The following is a 17,306-nucleotide window of genomic DNA, read 5'->3' as shown; positions in this document are numbered from 1 at the left end:
TTATGCCTATATATATATATACATAGGCGATTATATATATATATATATATATATATATACATAGGCGATTATATATATGTTTATATACCATAAAGACAGAGACAAGAATGCATTGATCGAGCTTTCCAGAGATTAACACCATAACATTCCAAACGTTGGCCTTAAAAGCTGAAAACAATAGATAAGAAGCATTTCTGTTTATAATCATTAAAACTCACCTCAAATCAAAATAATTCACACAAAATAGATCTTTTTTCTTTTTTTTTCTATTTTCTTTTTCTTTTCTTTTGATTGTTTCTTTTTCCAAAAAGAAAAAAAAGTTAGGAATTGCAGAGCTTTGCAAAAAGAGGGGGAAAAAATAGCTCAAATATTTGGTGTCTGTTTATAATGAAGAAATATTGTCGTCCCGATTTACATGAATAGTGGATCGTTGAAGAAGTAGATTGAAATCCAAGAGAAACAACATCGAAACATGTGAAACAAGAAAAGAAATCCGATGCACGATTGAAACGATTTGGCCGAGCTTCACACGCAGCAAGAAAAACGGATAAAACAAGCAATTATTTTGCCCCCTTTTGTGGTTGGTGTTGATTTTAGCCCTTATCCTAAATTGGAGAATCCCCCCAGTGACCTAAAAATTAGGTTGGTTGCAAGAACTAAGTGAATCTTCATCTTCGACATTCGCCAGAAGAGAAACACAATAAAAAAAAATGTCGGAGTGATGGAAAAGGCGGAAGTGACGTATGGCGCAACCTTGCTTTGCTTTTGCAACTTCCGGTCATGTCTGCCACATTCATATACTTATTAATTATTCAGCTTTTTTATTCATTTTCTTCTATTATTAAATGTTATTCATTTAAATTGATACACTGAAATAAATATCTTTCTCTATATATGTAACTATATATTGTTTTTGTTTTACTTTCAAAGCTCGAAACTGTAATAGAGTTGTCCAGCGTTTAATGTTTTTCTTGTAACAGATGGCAACAACTACAGAAAATGTGAATTCCATCTTTATTACGGCTTGCTAAGGAAGATCATTTGAGCAGCTCTGTGTGAATTGTTCAATATTGCCTTTATTTTCTGAATTCAGAGCAAACATCATCTTTCATACCCCAACAGCAATAAAAACATTGTTATTAAAATATCAAAACCCCCACCACAATCTAGTCTTCTAACGGGACTTCCTCTGAAAGAAATATTAATCTTTTGTCAAGTAAATATTAATTTTTTTTCAGAAAAAAACCCATCAATATTTACAATAATAATTAAAACCAAATCGATTATTTTAATCTTATTAATGAATTTAAATATTTACAACAAAATTTAAATCATTTTACTTTTCCATAGGTCTCTCCCTGTTTCCATTTCACAAAGTCCTCCATGAAGCACTTTGCAAATGGGGCAATTTTACAATAAAAACTAAAGTAAAACAAAATTAATTGAGATTAACTTTTTGAGTGACTTCAATGAGTGCAAACTTTAGTTATCAAATATTTTAATTGCTAGATTTTAAAATGGAATTACCAAAGAAATGATATTTAAATGTCCAAGCAAATTAGATGCTCTTCATAATAAATACTAGTGACAATAAACTAATATCTTTTATAAGTTTTGATATCACTGATAAAAGAGTACATTGGATAACTAAGTCAATATATATATGTACCTGTTGGCACATATATATTGGTGGTGATGATATATATATATATATATATATATATATGTATATAAGGATGCCAAGTGCTTCACGTCTGCGTACGAAACACTCATGATCCATTCCCTGGAAAGAAAGAACTGAATAAATAATAGATCAATGCATATATATATATATGTATGTATATGTATATGTATATGTATATCATCATCATCATCATCATCGTCATCATATGCGTCTGTTCATTTTTATGTAGTCATTTGTATGCATATGTATTCTTTTATTTGTTTGGGTCATTTGACTGCAGCCATGCTGGAGCACCGCCCTTAGTTGAACAAATCGACTCCAGGACTTATTCTTTGTAAGCCCAGTAATTATTCTATCAGTGTCATTTGCAACCTCCCAGCTTGCCAGTCCCCAGTCTAACAATCCAATCCATGCCAGCATGGAAAACGGACGTTAAACGATGATGATGATGATGAAAGAGTTTCCAATAATTTTGGGTTAGTGTGATTTGTATAATTAAAATAAAAAAATAAAAAATGATCAAACAAGCCAATATCCAATGCCTGCCAAGATCAAACTTTCTCCTTAAGCATGTAATATAACTCAAGATTAATTCTTAATCACTAATGAGTATCTCCTCTTTTTATTGAGAACCACAAATAGGATCCTTGTATAGGTTGAACCGCTTTAATTCAGCAATCTTGGGACCTGGTTATTGCTGGACTCCTACAAAATTCCCATTACAGAGATTGATCTTTTAGAGATCCCCTAAAAGAACATCCCCATCTAACCATAAGCATACACAATATATATATATCGGTTTCAAATTTTGGTGCAAGACCAACAATTTCGAGGAAGGGGTGAGGCGATTACATCGACCCCCAGTACTCAACTGGTACTTATTTTATCGACCCCGAAAGGATGAAAGGCAAAGTTGACCTCGGTGGAATTTGAGATCAGAACATAAAAACGGACGAAATGTAGCTAATCACTTTATCCGGCGTCAGGTTGCCGCCGCGCATATGCGTACGCCCTAATATATTGTTGAGTTATCAAAGGTAGAACCAGGTTTAAGATAGGAAATAATATAATATAACCATTATTGCTTCCAAATACAGTTTTTATTGTTTCATGTGTAGATAAGTTGAACTAATGGAGGCAGTTCAAAATGTGCCGGACTATGGGAATTGCCGAATTGAAGAGCTTAAACCCTGAGAAGGACATCACCCTCTCATCTTATCTTCTCCAAATCTTGCCATTTCAGTTATTTCCCCTTACGTCCTTCATGTAATGATCGTGTTAGAACTTATATTATTTCATAATTAGAGATATTGCAGAAAAATAGTTCTCTTTAAATTATTTTGAAGAATAAAATATTTTGTATATTTATTTGTCTAAAATGGACAGAAATGAGCAAAACAAATGAAAATTAATAGATTAGTAATTAATAAACCAAACAATTCACTGCGGAAGTGTTTCATCATGGCTACACTTCGGAACACGTTTTTTCGGAATTTCTTATTTTGTAGAAAATCAAAGATTTTAAAACAATTTCATGTAATTTCTCATAATTTATCGTCGATCAACCGGATGGTTGGTTGTGACAAAATTTTAGAAGTTGGTCAACTACCCTTAGTTCGACGGATAACGGGACATCATCAACTAGATCTACAGAAACGAAAAGTTTTGTCCTCTAACCATAATTTCTGCTGCTGTCCCTCTCGGTAAATATTACTAAACTAGCTTCTGTCTGTTGTTTTAATTAGCTTGATTTTAGTTTACTTGTAGAGTTTATGAATATTTTGTCCATATTGTGTACTGGTGAGCGCTAAGGCAGGGCAGAAGGTACTTCACTCTAGTGGTTGATGCCCTTGGCTACAAGCATTAACATCATTGCATCCCATTTCCCCTCCCCAAAATAAAAGGATTTTATCCCCAGTAAAACAAAATAAAAAAGAAAGAAGAACCTAAGTGATGTAGCTAAATAAAAGTAACATGTTGAAATAAATATTTCATATTATTTACCCCCTTTCTTTTACGTTTACAGCTGTTCTAACAAAGGTTATCCCTATATTTCATCTCTCTGGAGAAGATAAATACCAGTAATACATTAGGACAGCCAATCATACCTCCATTCCTGTAAAATCTAGTCCTTAAAGGATATTAATTTTTCAAGGTTGTCGGTAAATAACGAAACAAAGCGGGGGCGCAAATTGGAATAGGTTTACGGCGATTTTCAGTTCGAGGTTCTCTGCAACATTTATGCCCCCGGAGAAAAAAAAAAACCTGAACGTCACAGACTCTCATTCTCCTAACTGAACACTTATAATTAAGTAAATAAATGATACAAGGCGCATCTATTGTGAGTTCCAACCTGCGTATATTATCTCCCAGCTTCCAGTCTTCAACATAACGTTACAGGAAATTATTTTCCTAAACTCAATTTGAAAATATCTCAGCTTCTTGTTTATATTTTATCTGCTACTCGGGAAAAAATATTGTTTTGTAATATTCCATATATATCTATAAAAATATAATATTACATATATATTTTATACAAACATTCATGTTGAAAAAGTAACGTTTGTTGAACTGATGATGGGAGATAATAAGTGAGAGATTTGTAGAAGCGTTAAGTCCCCTTTAAAATTCGCAGTTTAGCCAGTCTCTGCATTTCACCGATGGAAATTAATCCTGGTTTTTCAGATTAACCTAAAAGCATGTCTTGAGAACACTGTCACCATTAACCAATATTAACATGATGATAAGACGGTGAGCTAGCTATTATTCATTTCACTGCTGAGAATAGGAACCAGATCTTCTGTAAATGCTACCTGCAAGAGTTCAGTGTCCTAAGCAGAATAAGATTTCATGGTGTTAAGTAGATGAGAGCTAAATCTTATTCTGCTTAGGACACTGAACTCTTGCAGGTAGCATTTACAGAAGATCTGGTTCCTATTCTCAGCAGTGAAATGAATAATACTGAATTAAGTAGAACTAAATACAAGTGAAGAATGCAGAATTAAGTGCATACCAACACAACATTGGTGGGACTGAAGACTAATGGAATGCTAGTTCAATACTGCATTCCTTCTGCCACATTGCTTTTACAACCCAATAAATAAGAGATTGTTATTAACAAAAGTCAAAGTGGTGAGCAGACAGAGTTGTTGGCCCAGTGGGGAAAATGCTTAGTGGTATTTCATTCATCTTTACATTCTGGGTTCAAATTCTGCTGAGGGTGACTTTGCTTGTCATCTTTTTGGGATTCCTCATCATCATCATCGTTTAACGTCTGTTTTCCATGCTGGCATGGGTTGGACAGTTCGACTGGGGTCTGGAAAGCCAGGAGGCTGCACTAGGCTCCACTCTGATCTGGCAGTGTTTCTACAGCTGGATGCCCTTTGTAATGCCAACCACTCTGAGAGTGTAGTGGGTGCTTTTTACGTGCCACTGGCACAGGAGCCAGTCTGGGCAAGGGAGCTGACATCGACCACATTTAGATAGTGCTTTTTACATGCCACCAGTACGGGGAGCCAGACAGGTGGCACTGGCATCAGCCACAACTACAATTTCCATTTGATTATGGCTTGATTTTGATGGGATTGATAAAATAAATATCATTTGAGCACTGGAGTCAATATAATTGACTTCACTTCCCCTCAAAATTGCTGATTTTATGCCAAAATAAAGGATTATTAACAAATGCCAGGCTTTATTTCATTAAGATCATAAGCATTCATTTGTCAGAAAATGTCTAATTTTATTTCATCCAGGTTTGCAAGCATTTACCGTAATAACCAAGGAGCCAAACAAAATCGACCGAAGGCGCAGACCACTATTGATGAAGAGGAAATTGAAAAGTTCTCAGCTCTTGCTCAGCTCTGGTGGGATGAAACTGGAGAGTTTGAGGCTTTACACTCCATGAATAGCGTTAGAGTACCATTTATTCAAACCACTTTGCAAAACTCTGCAAAGGCAAACTGTGTTCCTTCAAAATCTTTGCAGGGTCTAAAAATTTTGGATGTTGGATGTGGTGGCGGTATTTTTTCTGAGGTAATATTTTTTCAAACAGTTCCAGTTTTCTGTGCTAACCAATGTAGATTGTTGAACATTTCCTAAATGCTTGTCCCATCACTGCTTCAGTAAATATGGCAAAGAAATTGTTTTATTAATGAGGTTATAATAAAACCAAAACATGTCAAGAATTGTAGTAAAGATTGTTTGCCAACATAACATGGCAGTCCTTGCTGTAATTTAGCCCCAGGAGACATCGTCTCCAGCTGACTATACAACATGATCTGTGTCCATATATTTTTGAACAAGGGAATGTAGCACCCCCACTCAGCTCAAAACAATATCTGTGTATCGCAATTTCTGGGTTATTTCTCTTCATCAGCACAGAATAATTGTTCAGCTAGAGGTGGCGCTGCCAAATTCCTGTATTATTTTATTATTCTTGCAGAAAAAGTTATCAGTGATAGGCTAGCATCCTAACCAGGAGGATGTTTATTACTCATCCACTTCACTCAAATGAAACATATGATAAGCTCAAACTTATTAATCTTTGTTATCCGAAAATGGATTCAGGGGTTAATATATAAAGAACCCCTACTATAACTACAAGGCTCAATTTGACTGACCCCACCAAGCTTGTGGCACTGAGTTAGAAACGGTTACACTGATATTCTTGATTTATTGTTGTTCAGCTCCAAGTTGGCTCTTATTCACTCAACAGTGGTTCTCATTCAGGGCCCATATGACCCTTTGGGGTCCACATAAGATTTTATTTTAAAAGTTTATGTCCAATAAACTGGTTCTACCTCTACACAAAACAGTCAAACTATCTTTTGGATACAATTCCTAATAAATATTTAATTATAAAATTAGAGTAGGATGATTTTTTTTATATACATCAAGCAGACTTGTCATAACATCTAATCTTTTGTTTTAAGATATTGTGTTTCAAGGACTACACTACTCTAGGTTCAAATCCAAACTTTATCCATATAAGGGTGGTTGGATGTGATTTGAGGGGAATTTGATTGCTATTTCTAACAAGTTGAGTGTCCATCTACCAATTCCCTTGTCTTAGATAAATGTAAACATTTCACTTTTAAATTTCTTGTAGCCATTGGCAAGATTAGGCGCAACGGTTATTGGTATTGATGCCTCTGAAGAAAATATCAGAATTGCTCAAAATCACTTGAGGAATGATCCCAACATTGTGTGTAAAGTGAAATACATCCATTCAACTGTAGAAGATGTTGTTGCTACAGAAGGAAACACATTTGACGCAGTTGTGGCTTCTGAAGTTGTCGAGCATGTTGCAGATGTGGACTCTTTCATTGAATCCTGCTGCAATTTAGTGAAGGTAGGTCGATCCCGTTTTTTTGCTCCTCTTCCTCCTGCCTCACCAGCAAATGACAAAGTGCCAATCATTCATGAAACTTGTGGAAGGGAGAAACCCAGAAAAATGTGGGTGAAAGCTGTGAATACCAACCTTTCCGAATCTCACCAAGGAGATGACAAAGGATTGAGATGATTCATCCTACTCGAGAAGAATCTGCCTACCTCAGCAAAAATAAAGTCCTAAAAACATTGTTGAATGTTTGTGAATTACTTGGAGATTAAGATTTTGATGGTGCAATTGTTTATTTTTAGAATGACATTGTAAAGTATATGTGAGGGGCCAGATCTGGCCAGTTTGAACGAAACAATATTTTGGCCAGATATGGTCAGTGTTAGGAAGGCTATCCAGCAGACAGAAACCCTGCCAAGACAGAGTTTGACACAATCCTCTGGCTTGTTGAACCATCTAACCCATGCCAGCATGGGGGGGAGGGACTTAAAATAACGATATTGCAGGAAAATGTATCTCCATTACATTACCTAAAGGCAGCTCAGTGTCCCTGTTGTAGAAGACTCTTTTACCCAATTTGCTGTGCAGTGGAATTGAACACCAAACCACATGGTGTTGGTTCAATGACTTCAATGCTTAGTTTGTACATTTCTGATGAATGCTCACTTTATATTTCAGCCATAATCCATGCTAATTCTTTCTCTCCCCCACCTCTTCAGCCTGGTGGTTCACTCTTTCTGACTACAATCAACAAAACAGTGTCTTCCTATTTGCTTGGTGTGCTGGCTGCCGAACGTCTGCTACATCTATTGGCTCCAGGAACTCACAATTGGAATAAATTCATATCTCCAATGGATCTTCAATATCTTATTGAAGGGAGTAAGTACTGCAAAAAAAGAAATTCTCCAAGTATCTCTTATTGTAGCCTTTTTTTCCCCCGTTACGTTTTCTAATGTTAGAGAAAGTTCTCACGACCTTCTTCACCAATAACTGGCAGAAAAGTTGGTGAATCAACATCTCCATGACCCACAAAATTCATTCCTGAGTAACCAAGTTCACTGGTTGTAAATAACTATAAAGAGTTTGTAAACAAGGTATGTCGAGCTCTTTATAAAATAAAGTGGTCAGGTCACTGGACTCAAGGTTTTGATTCCCAGACCGGGTGTTGTGTTTGAACAAAAACACCTAAAGCTCCACGAGGCTCCAGCATTCAGTTGTGGCGAACCCTGCTGTACTCTTTCACAACTTTGTTGTACCTGTATTTCAAAGGGCCAGCCTTGTCACGTGTCTGGAGTACACAGCCACTTGCATGTTAATTTCACGAGCAGGCTGTTCCGTTGACCGGATCAACTGGAACCCTTGTCATAGCCAATGGAGTGCCACGACAACTAAGCCTATCAAACGCAATGTAACCGGGATCGTCCCATGTTTTTAATATCTTGGAGAACACTATCGGAATGATTTTCTCCTTTGATAGAACGTATATTCTATAAAGTCCATAAACCGGTTTTATACTCAAAATTAAATGTTTGATAGTTGCTGAAGAAAACCATAGTACTTGCTCCTGTAGACAAACCTCAAAATGGTTCTGTGTTAGAAATAGCCAGACACCTCTGCAAAGCCATATTAATTAGCACTACTTTGATGCAAAAATGCTGTGCAAAGTTATTTAATACTCTTCATTATCTTTCTTTTCTTTAAACAGATAATTTGGCCACAAGACTTGTTCATGGATTAAAATACAACCCATTTACCAAAAAATGGAAGTGGTCTTCAGATACTAGCATCAATTATGCCATCCATGCCATTAAACCAATATCTTGAGATTTGAAAAAATGCAGCCAAAAGTAAAATAGTTGCATACCAAAATTTCTTCAGATATGCAACAGTATAAATAATCCAATAGACACAAAAATAAAGAAAATATCTTTATTAAACTTTACAATTTATAAAATAATTTTGGACGTGTGTGTATGTATATAGATATAGGAAATGTGTGTGTGCGTGCGTGCGTGTGTGTATATATAACCAAATGTCGTGTTTTGTGATATCAGCAGATGCATACAACCCAAGCAGGTTCACATTCAGATTACACAATTAAGAATCAACAAACAAATTCAAACAAAAATAAATCCGTTTAGAACGAGAAGCTTTCTTTTTGTTGCTCCACTTTCATTTTGTAAGTACCATCAGTAGCTTCTGGGCCAAGATTCTCGTCCTCCTGCTGAGAAGAGGAAAATAGATTAGCATTAGAAAGATTACCAGTAGTCAAGGAATCAAATTCACAATAAAAAACCAAAGTAAATACAAATTCTGTTTAATTTCATTCTAAGTACTTACTTCTGCAGAAAAGTATTTCTCAATGAGGTGTAGAGATGCTTTGTAAACAGTTTCATTTTCATGGCTCTGAAGGTTCTCAATTTTATCAAGACCACCAATCTCTTCAATCATAAGGCACATGTAATTCAGTTGTCCACACTTTTCAGCAGCCTAGAATAAAAATAGAGAAAAAAATTTGTAACGGAATCCCTAATATCCAACCAAAAGTAATGACAGTCCTGCACGTCTGATCCCACCCAAAAAATAAAACCTCACAATTGTATGACTTGGAATAATTTTTCATTTGATTAGAGTGAGAATAGTTGAAATGAAACTTGTCCACCCACTTCATGTCTGTTAAGATGCCAGGACTTGCATAACCCACGTTAGCGAACACTAGCACAAGTCTTGGGTGATTTTGAGAAGAATTTACAGCTAGCAATTGATTCATTGTACTAAAGATCTACTTATTACAAGAAGACTTACCATCAGAATATTTTGTAAAGCATCGAGAATCACCAGGACCACTTTTGCATCTCGTATCACCAACAGCTCACACAAATGTTTAATGACATCACACTGAACAAGGAAGCTGATTTGTTCAATAGTACCACCAGATGTCAGGTTAGTCACAGCCCACACCGCTTCCTTTTGAGTCTTGAAGTCACCCTGTGTATAGAAAGAGGAAAAATTGTTATTTGACACAAGGGCATACATGGAAGTGAAAACAAAAAATTAGTACCTCAATACCAACAGACAAAGTTCAGCTGTTTACACCTCCCTCTCCAAGTGGGGGGAAGAAAGAAAAAAAACTTTAGGTCATCTGCAAGACCAATCCTATTTTTTTTAAAGTCCATTTACCCACATGAAGCCAACATTGACAGAAAGCTACATGTTTTTATGGCTGAAGGAAAGTAACCATTATAAAATGAAACAGGGTCAACTGTAAGACTACAAGAGAATCGAGTAAAATCACTGTAGCAGATTGGCTTTGATCCACCCACTAAGTGCCCTGGCTCCAAATGAAAGATTCTTTACAACAGGGACGGACATCTTTGACTTGATTTAGCCCTTTACCATATTTATTTTGAGATGCTCTGCATCTCTTGCAATTAATTTTAAATATAAGCAATTCAGTGAAATAACTTAGTTAATGAAATAAATTGTGACTAAGGTTTGGAAGATTTTAATTCAAAATCTATGAAAACGACATTTATACTACAGAGCCAGAACCAGTTTCAGCCAGGTTGGTATCGAATGGGTTAATATTAAAGATATTAAAATAAGGGAGAGAGCTGGCAGAATGGTTAGCATGCCAGGCAAAATGCTCAGTGGCACCATTTTGCTATGTTTTGAGTTCAAATTTTGCCATGGTTAACCCCTCCCTGAAAATTGCAGTCCCTGTGCCAAAATTTGAACTTGTTTAAAGATTAGAATGCTTTGAAATTGAGGCATAAAATCCTACCATAATTTCAATGCCATCAACCCCAGGACACTATTACAGAGTTCTAAGATTCAAAATTGGTTAGTTTCCACACTGTATAAGGGACCGAGATCCCAACATGCCAGCTGAACACCAATCCATTGCAGGGTCTTCCATGCTGGCAAACCTGAGAACTGTCTGCCTTGGTATGGTCTTCATGCTCGAATTCCCTTCCTAATGCCAACCGCTTTACAGAGTGGGCTGGGTGCTCCTTATGTGGCACCAATATTAGCACGGTCTGCTTTGGCATGCAGTTGATTAGGAATTTGCAAATAGATGGTTCTGGGCCAGATGTGAGTGTTGGGGACATGTTCTATAGTTGCAAGTCGGCCGTTTAAGTCAGTTGAAAATACTGGTGTTGCACTCCCCTAAGTCCTGTAACTAAATTTGATAAAAGCCTCAGACTTGAATAAGTTGATTGGTCGTTTAATTAATTAAAAACCTGTAAGAGACTAGAACGGCCATATATAAAAAGAAAGTAACTTACCATTGCCAACTTCTCAACAACAATGGGGATGATGCCAGCCTCGATAACTTGCTGGATCTGACTGGAATTGCCAGCAGTGATGTTAGAGATGGTCCAGGCAGCTTCTTTTTGAATGTTAGGTCGAGAATGCCTCAACAATCCGTGAAATACAGGCAAGGCATTTGCTTCCAAAACAACCTGGGGGAAAAAAGAAAATTTAACATTTTTCTGTATAAAAAAAAAACATTGAAAGAACCCAACAGATTTCAATGATTTTCTTCAAACAAACTTGAAATTCTTAAAAAGAATAGATTTGTATTCAGACTAGCATTCTAATGCACCAATAGCTTATTTTAACAAATCTATCCAACTGGAAAGCTATTCCTGTTAGAATTAACCCTTTTGGCATTTAAGCTGGCCAAATCCAGCCCTAAATATTCTGTTTTTATATTCAAACTGGCCTCTCACACCTACCCTACAATGTCAGTCTAAAAATATAAATAATCACATCACTGAAATATCAAAGCTACAAGGTATTGCAGAATCAATACAAACTGAATAAATATTTGGCAGAGTAACCTGAATGCTAATGGTTTCGGGACACAAAACTGGCCCTGCAAAATTTTCTTAGTATATCATCTACATTTATATTTACTTTATACATATATATATATATATATAAACACTGAATGACAACTTACTTGTGTTTGACAGTCATCTCCAGTCACAATATTTCCAACTGTTCTTAAGGCAGGAGTTATCACAGATATTTTGGGATGCTGCAGGAGTTCAACCAATCGAGGGACGACATCTGCAAAAAGACAAAATTATTAAATCCCAGAAACTTAGTTTAATTTGAAGAATAATTCGAAGAAACATCAAACAATGCAACAGAAAAACTCCTTACGGCTTTCAATAACAGCTTGAATCTTCTCATTTGGTCCATCAGTGATGTAAGAGAATGCCCAGAGTGTGTCAGAAAGTACTTCAGCATCAGTATGATGTAAAAGTGCAGCCAGAATTGGAAGACATTTCTGGATAACGGCAAAAGATGGGGTGGGGTTCTTGTTTCGACACAAGTTAGAAATTGTCCAGGTGACATTTCTCAGAAAACCAGCCTACAAGTAAAAAATGTAGATTTAAAATAAGAATAGATCCTCCAACCCACTTCACAGATGGAATCCCTGTTAAAAAAGATACTTACAGGAAGGTCACGTTTAGCAAGTTTAAGAAGAGGATCTACAACACCACATTCTGTGACAAAATCTCGCAGTTCTGGACCGTCACCTGAAGAAGGAAGGAAAAAGAGGATATTCCAAGAAGTTCTAGCAAGAATTAAAAGGACAAAATAAAAGAAAATAAAAGAAACATTTACCAGCAATGTTACCAAGGGCCCAGACTGCTTGCTCGCAGACATGAAGGTCTTCAGATGTCAAAAGGGAAATAAAATCAGGGACAGCGCCAGCAGCAACCACGGCTTTGGTTTGGTCACTGTTACCAGAAGCAATGTTGGTCAGCGCCCAGGCAGCTTCAAATTGGAGTTCAGGCCTGAAATAAAATAAGCTTTTGTCATCACAAAGATATTGAACATCAGGAAGCAAATTACATTTTATGCCAATATAACTGAGAAATTATCTGTTGAAATAGGAAAAACGTCCTACCATGACAAACTCTTGCTGAGCTATTTCGCCCCCCCCCCTACTCCAGCCATAATTGAACTTAAAACTTCCAGTCTTGAAGCCAATCAAGAAATTCAACTTTGGAGGAAGTGAAGAAAGAGATCACTACTAAAGAACAAATCTCCAAATTTTCTGTACTGCTTGACATTGAGATACTCAGCCTATCAACAATAGCTTGTTTATCAAGATGTGGTACTAGCAACCAAACGTGAAGAGTTAAGTTCTGACTTGACCAGTGATAATTAAATTCCAGATCAATAATCCAGACAAATTCCATAAAACATCAATTGGTCAGCGAGTAATGTAAAGTCATTGAGAAAAGAAATTCCTTACCTTCCAACACATTTCAGGAATTCAACTAACTTGGGTACAAGACCAGCTGTTATGATGGCATCAATGGGTGGATTCCTTTCTTTGGAAAGCAAGCGTCGTGCAGCTTGGGTTGCTTCAAGCTGAGCCTCTACAGAGTCACCGCTAATGCCATAGATGATCTCATTGATGGTCAAGGAAGAGCTGGTACCCTGAAAAACAAATGGTACAATAGATAGCTAAATATCTCCAGATGTCTTCTAAAACATTTCCAAATTAAGAAAGGGACTATCTAGAGTGCTGTGAATTAACGAAATACCTGTGACTAACAAAAAGATTAATCACATTTGACATAAAGGTATAAATTTATACAACCATCACTACTAGTCCAGACCTCAAAGTCTGGGGGGTATTAGGCAATTTTGCATATACTAGACGTGTAATAGCTTCAGCACCAGAAAACAGACGAGTATGGTTAATAAAAATTGGTCTTATTCACATTACTTGGATGAACCACTTCTTGACCAATCCATGCACCCATTACACTCTTGGAGTAGTCGGAAAATGGATGTTAAACGAAGATGGTCTCCATTCACCAATTCTACTCGCCAAGGACTGGGTTTGAAGCTGGTTTTAAATATTGACAGGCATATTTTCTAAAATTTGTGAAAAAAAAAAAAAATCCTGGCTTGGCAGAATTCTGATTTAAGCATTCCATTTACATGCCCACCATAGCTTTATTTTTTTAAAAAGTATTTACCCATTTGTGTTCTGCACACCTGAACTTTTACAATAAGAAAAAAGATTTAAGGGCGATTTAGCAGTTATTTTTAGCACTCCTCACGATCACCTGATATCTTCCTCACTTCTTCGTCCCTGACATGCATGTTTTAAACTGTTTTTCTGCCTATAAACACAATGGAGTGATGAGGTACCCAAAGGTAGCCCGTTGCAGGTATTTAAACAAAACATCTGACTATCCGTATTATAAACTGAAAAAAGCCGGTGATATATATATACATAAATACATACAGAAGCAATGGACTAGTGACCGAGACCTTTGGCAACGCCGTGTAAAATTGCAGTAGTGGCAGATACCGGTGTCACACAAATGGCACCCGTGCCGGTGGCACGTAAAAGCACCCATTATACTCTCGGAGTGGTTAGCGTTCGGAAGAGCATCCAGCTGTAGAAACCATGCCAAATCCAACTGGAGTCTGGGTGCAGCCTTCGAGGCCTGGTTAAACCGTTCAATCCATGCCAGCATGGACAACGGACGTTAAATGATAGGAAAATTTTTTCGAAAAGTTTATAATTTTAAATCGGGGTGGGGTGAAAAAAAAAAAACTTGCATATTCGTAATCTCAGACATCTGAAACGTAGAAATCCCAAAAATGCATTTTTTCAGCAGAGGTGCCATTCTGCATTAACCCCGATATGTGTGTGTGTGTGTATGTATGTATTTGTGTCCCCAGTACAACCGATGTTGGTGTGTCTACATCTCCGTCACTTAGCGGTTCAGCAAGAAAGACCGATAGCCTAAGTACTAGGTTTAGAAAGAATAAATCGTGGGATCGATTTCTTCGACTAAAGGCGGTGCTCCAGTATGGTCGCAATAAGAGAATAAAAGGTCAAAAGGGGTGCTGAAAACCAGAATTCCGTCCATGGCTTTTTAAGTTGTTACAGAAACTGTGATAAGCATGGAAACTGGTTTTCTTTATACATTTTTCTTTCATGTATTTGAGAAAAATAAGTACCAGTGGTTTATAGTAGAATCAACTGCTTCCAGCAAAACTTCGATTAGTGAAAAAATAAAGTCTCAGCAAAAAGAATTACACGATTCTTATATAAGCTAAAATTCGATAAAAATTAATCTAAATCTTACTGAATGTTTGAATAATGAATACAAGTTATATATTTAACACCCAACATGGATTTCATCCATTTAATAGCCGAAAACTAAGCATTAACATTTGTTATTCTGAGGCATTACAAAAACCTTTCTGAATACAATTAAAAAACCGTCTGACATCACAGAACCATCAACGACAAAAAAAGGTGCGTGTTAAACTATGAAGTAGACACGATTCATGTGGTCAGTTCTTAAAACTTTTCCTCGAGCGATAGATAACGTGAACAAGTCCATTCGATCCGTAATTAACGGCACCAAGCACTGGTTACAACGTGCGTGTTCCATGATCTTCCATAGGGTTATGCGACTGGTGATTAAAAAATAAGAGACACGACTATTGGTGATTTATCGCCATCAAAGAAAAGCTTACTTGATTTCTCTCTTTCAGTGGACTGACTGCATCATCAGACAAGTCCCCAATATTTCTTCTCTTCATCGTCTGGTCATCTTTTTTTTGCTTGCGCAACTCAACGGAAACTTCAGCTCTTCGCCGCCTCATCTCCTGAAAAAAAAAATTTAATTGCGATAGTTAGGATATAATATTGAACTTAATGTAAAAATGGATCGACGAACCGGCTTAATCGTGTTAGATCGCCGCTGCTTCATGCTCCCAATTCGAAATCCAGTGGGCGGAGAAGGGAAATTCTTTATAGTTAAATAAAAATCTATACATTTTGGAAATAACCAAAAACTACAATTCCAAAAGAACACGAGAATAAATATTTTAAATTACACGAAGTGTGCTAAAGGTTAACGATTTAAACTTTCAAATATAAGGCATTTGACAGGTTTTAAAAGATACAGCCTTTGTTTCGGGAACTATTTAAATTGCTTTCAAAAATTACACTCCTGCAAAATATTAAAACTTTTCAAAATAAAATTAAGCTTATTTTTTATCTAGTTCCTCAAACAGAAATTTGATTTCTCTCAAAAGTATGTGGGGGGTCGCCGTTAAGATTGAGTTCATATCAGCAATTTCACCAGCCGACGAAAGGGAAAAGCCGCGAATTCTAAGACTAGATATGAAGTGGAGATGTTCACGCCTTCGTCAACTATTTGAGGTGAGGTAGATTCTATCCGGGAATGAAAGGCGAAATATATAACACCCCCCCTCCCTCAGTACGTTGTCAGTGCCCGTTATGTATTATAATGACCGTAATTAACGGTAATTTAAAACAATACATTTATTGAATTTTTTTTTGCATTTCGTCATTTAAAACTGACAATAAAATCCGGAATGTTTAAATCTTAGTTCGTAAATACAGATAATTTAAAAAGAGTTCGTCGATAAAAATTTGAAACTTTCGAGAACTGACCACCCGTTATTAGCCGTGGTACATGTGTAAAAGCAGACATTCCACGAAATAGTAATACAAAACTTGCATAAATTTAATGACTAGGGCTAAATGATCTCTTTAATCACAAATTGAATACAAGACGATCGTTAGGAGGGTGGTGTGAGAGATTAAAACTGTACTGCATTTAAATTAATACAATCCGAGATTATGAGGACGATAATATCGACCATTATTATTATTATTATAGCAAGAAATGTTCTCAAAACTTACTGTTAGGTCGCGGCCGAGGTTCTTGTAAGATTTTTGACGTTGAACATCTTGTTCTGGCATTTTGAGTGAATCTTAAAATTCTAATGTAGAAAGAAAAAAAATTTAAACATGAAAAAAAAAACAAAAAAACAGTTAAATTCATTTGTAAATTGTATAAAAATTACAAAGTTGGTATTGATAAAATAAATATTTCTTACAGAAAAAAAGAAAACAAATTCAGTTGAATTAATAAAAATAAATGAGTTGAAAACAGTCGGAGAACAAGACTTGAATGATTCGAACTTAGAATCCAACTAATATTTGAAAATTAAAAGCCGACCGTTTAAACAGAATGCTTCTTACATTTGATTGGTCAGTTGCGTTACACACTTTGCTTTCTGATTGGTCGCTTTAAAACTCACAACCAACCAACTTCAGTTCTGGTGTTTGAAATTAATAAAACTGTTAGTTCTATATTAACTTTCTACTTTTGTCAATAATACAATTGGTATTTAATTAGACAAAGGGCATGTATTGTACTTAATTCCAGGTCCTAACTCATCATA

The 17,306-nt window shown here is 36.1% G+C and overlaps 3 protein-coding genes across 3 annotated transcripts in view; 1 reads left to right on the top strand and 2 right to left on the bottom strand.

The window, feature by feature from the left end:
- Positions 1–749, bottom strand: part of LOC106868248 (arginine/serine-rich protein PNISR) — a 39,572-nt gene extending 38,823 nt beyond the window's left edge. The window contains exon 1 of the mRNA XM_014913418.2: positions 219–749. The gene's annotated coding sequence lies outside the window, so the exon portion shown is untranslated. The remainder of the gene's footprint in view (positions 1–218) is intronic.
- A 2,360-nt stretch (positions 750–3,109) lies between these two features.
- LOC106868239 (ubiquinone biosynthesis O-methyltransferase, mitochondrial) lies at positions 3,110–9,174 on the top strand. Its single transcript, XM_014913409.2, has 5 exons — positions 3,110–3,387; positions 5,440–5,719; positions 6,795–7,037; positions 7,745–7,904; positions 8,731–9,174. The coding sequence occupies exons 1-5, from the start codon at positions 3,146–3,148 to the stop codon at positions 8,847–8,849; spliced, it is 1,044 nt and encodes a 347-aa protein (XP_014768895.1). The 5' UTR covers positions 3,110–3,145; the 3' UTR covers positions 8,850–9,174.
- LOC106868224 (importin subunit alpha-1) lies at positions 8,941–17,114 on the bottom strand. Its single transcript, XM_014913392.2, has 12 exons — positions 16,959–17,114; positions 16,762–16,841; positions 15,564–15,695; positions 13,306–13,493; positions 12,669–12,841; positions 12,498–12,580; positions 12,201–12,411; positions 11,995–12,104; positions 11,315–11,491; positions 9,831–10,013; positions 9,366–9,515; positions 8,941–9,249 (listed from the first exon to the last, which is right to left on the bottom strand). The coding sequence occupies exons 2-12, from the start codon at positions 16,819–16,821 to the stop codon at positions 9,163–9,165; spliced, it is 1,554 nt and encodes a 517-aa protein (XP_014768878.1). The 5' UTR covers positions 16,822–16,841; positions 16,959–17,114; the 3' UTR covers positions 8,941–9,162.
- Between the last annotated feature and the right edge of the window lie 192 nt (positions 17,115–17,306).

Source organism: Octopus bimaculoides, chromosome 8 (assembly GCF_001194135.2).
Source record: "Octopus bimaculoides isolate UCB-OBI-ISO-001 chromosome 8, ASM119413v2, whole genome shotgun sequence".
NCBI classification, from domain to species: domain Eukaryota; kingdom Metazoa; phylum Mollusca; class Cephalopoda; order Octopoda; family Octopodidae; genus Octopus; species Octopus bimaculoides.
This window is presented reverse-complemented; position numbering and strand designations above follow the sequence as displayed.

Coding starts and splice junctions, on each gene's coding strand:
- LOC106868239 (XM_014913409.2), top strand. CDS start 3,146: ATGGCTACACTTCGGAACACGTTTTTTCGGAATTTCTTATTTTGTAGA. Junction 3,388..5,439: donor TTCTGCTGCTGTCCCTCTCG/GTAAATATTACT, acceptor TATTTCATCCAG/GTTTGCAAGCATTTACCGTA. Junction 5,720..6,794: donor GTGGCGGTATTTTTTCTGAG/GTAATATTTTTT, acceptor AATTTCTTGTAG/CCATTGGCAAGATTAGGCGC.
- LOC106868224 (XM_014913392.2), bottom strand. CDS start 16,821: ATGCCAGAACAAGATGTTCAACGTCAAAAATCTTACAAGAACCTCGGC. Junction 11,492..11,994: donor GAGATGACTGTCAAACACAA/GTAAGTTGTCAT, acceptor TTTTTCCCCCAG/GTTGTTTTGGAAGCAAATGC. Junction 10,014..11,314: donor TTGTTGAGAAGTTGGCAATG/GTAAGTTACTTT, acceptor TTCTATACACAG/GGTGACTTCAAGACTCAAAA.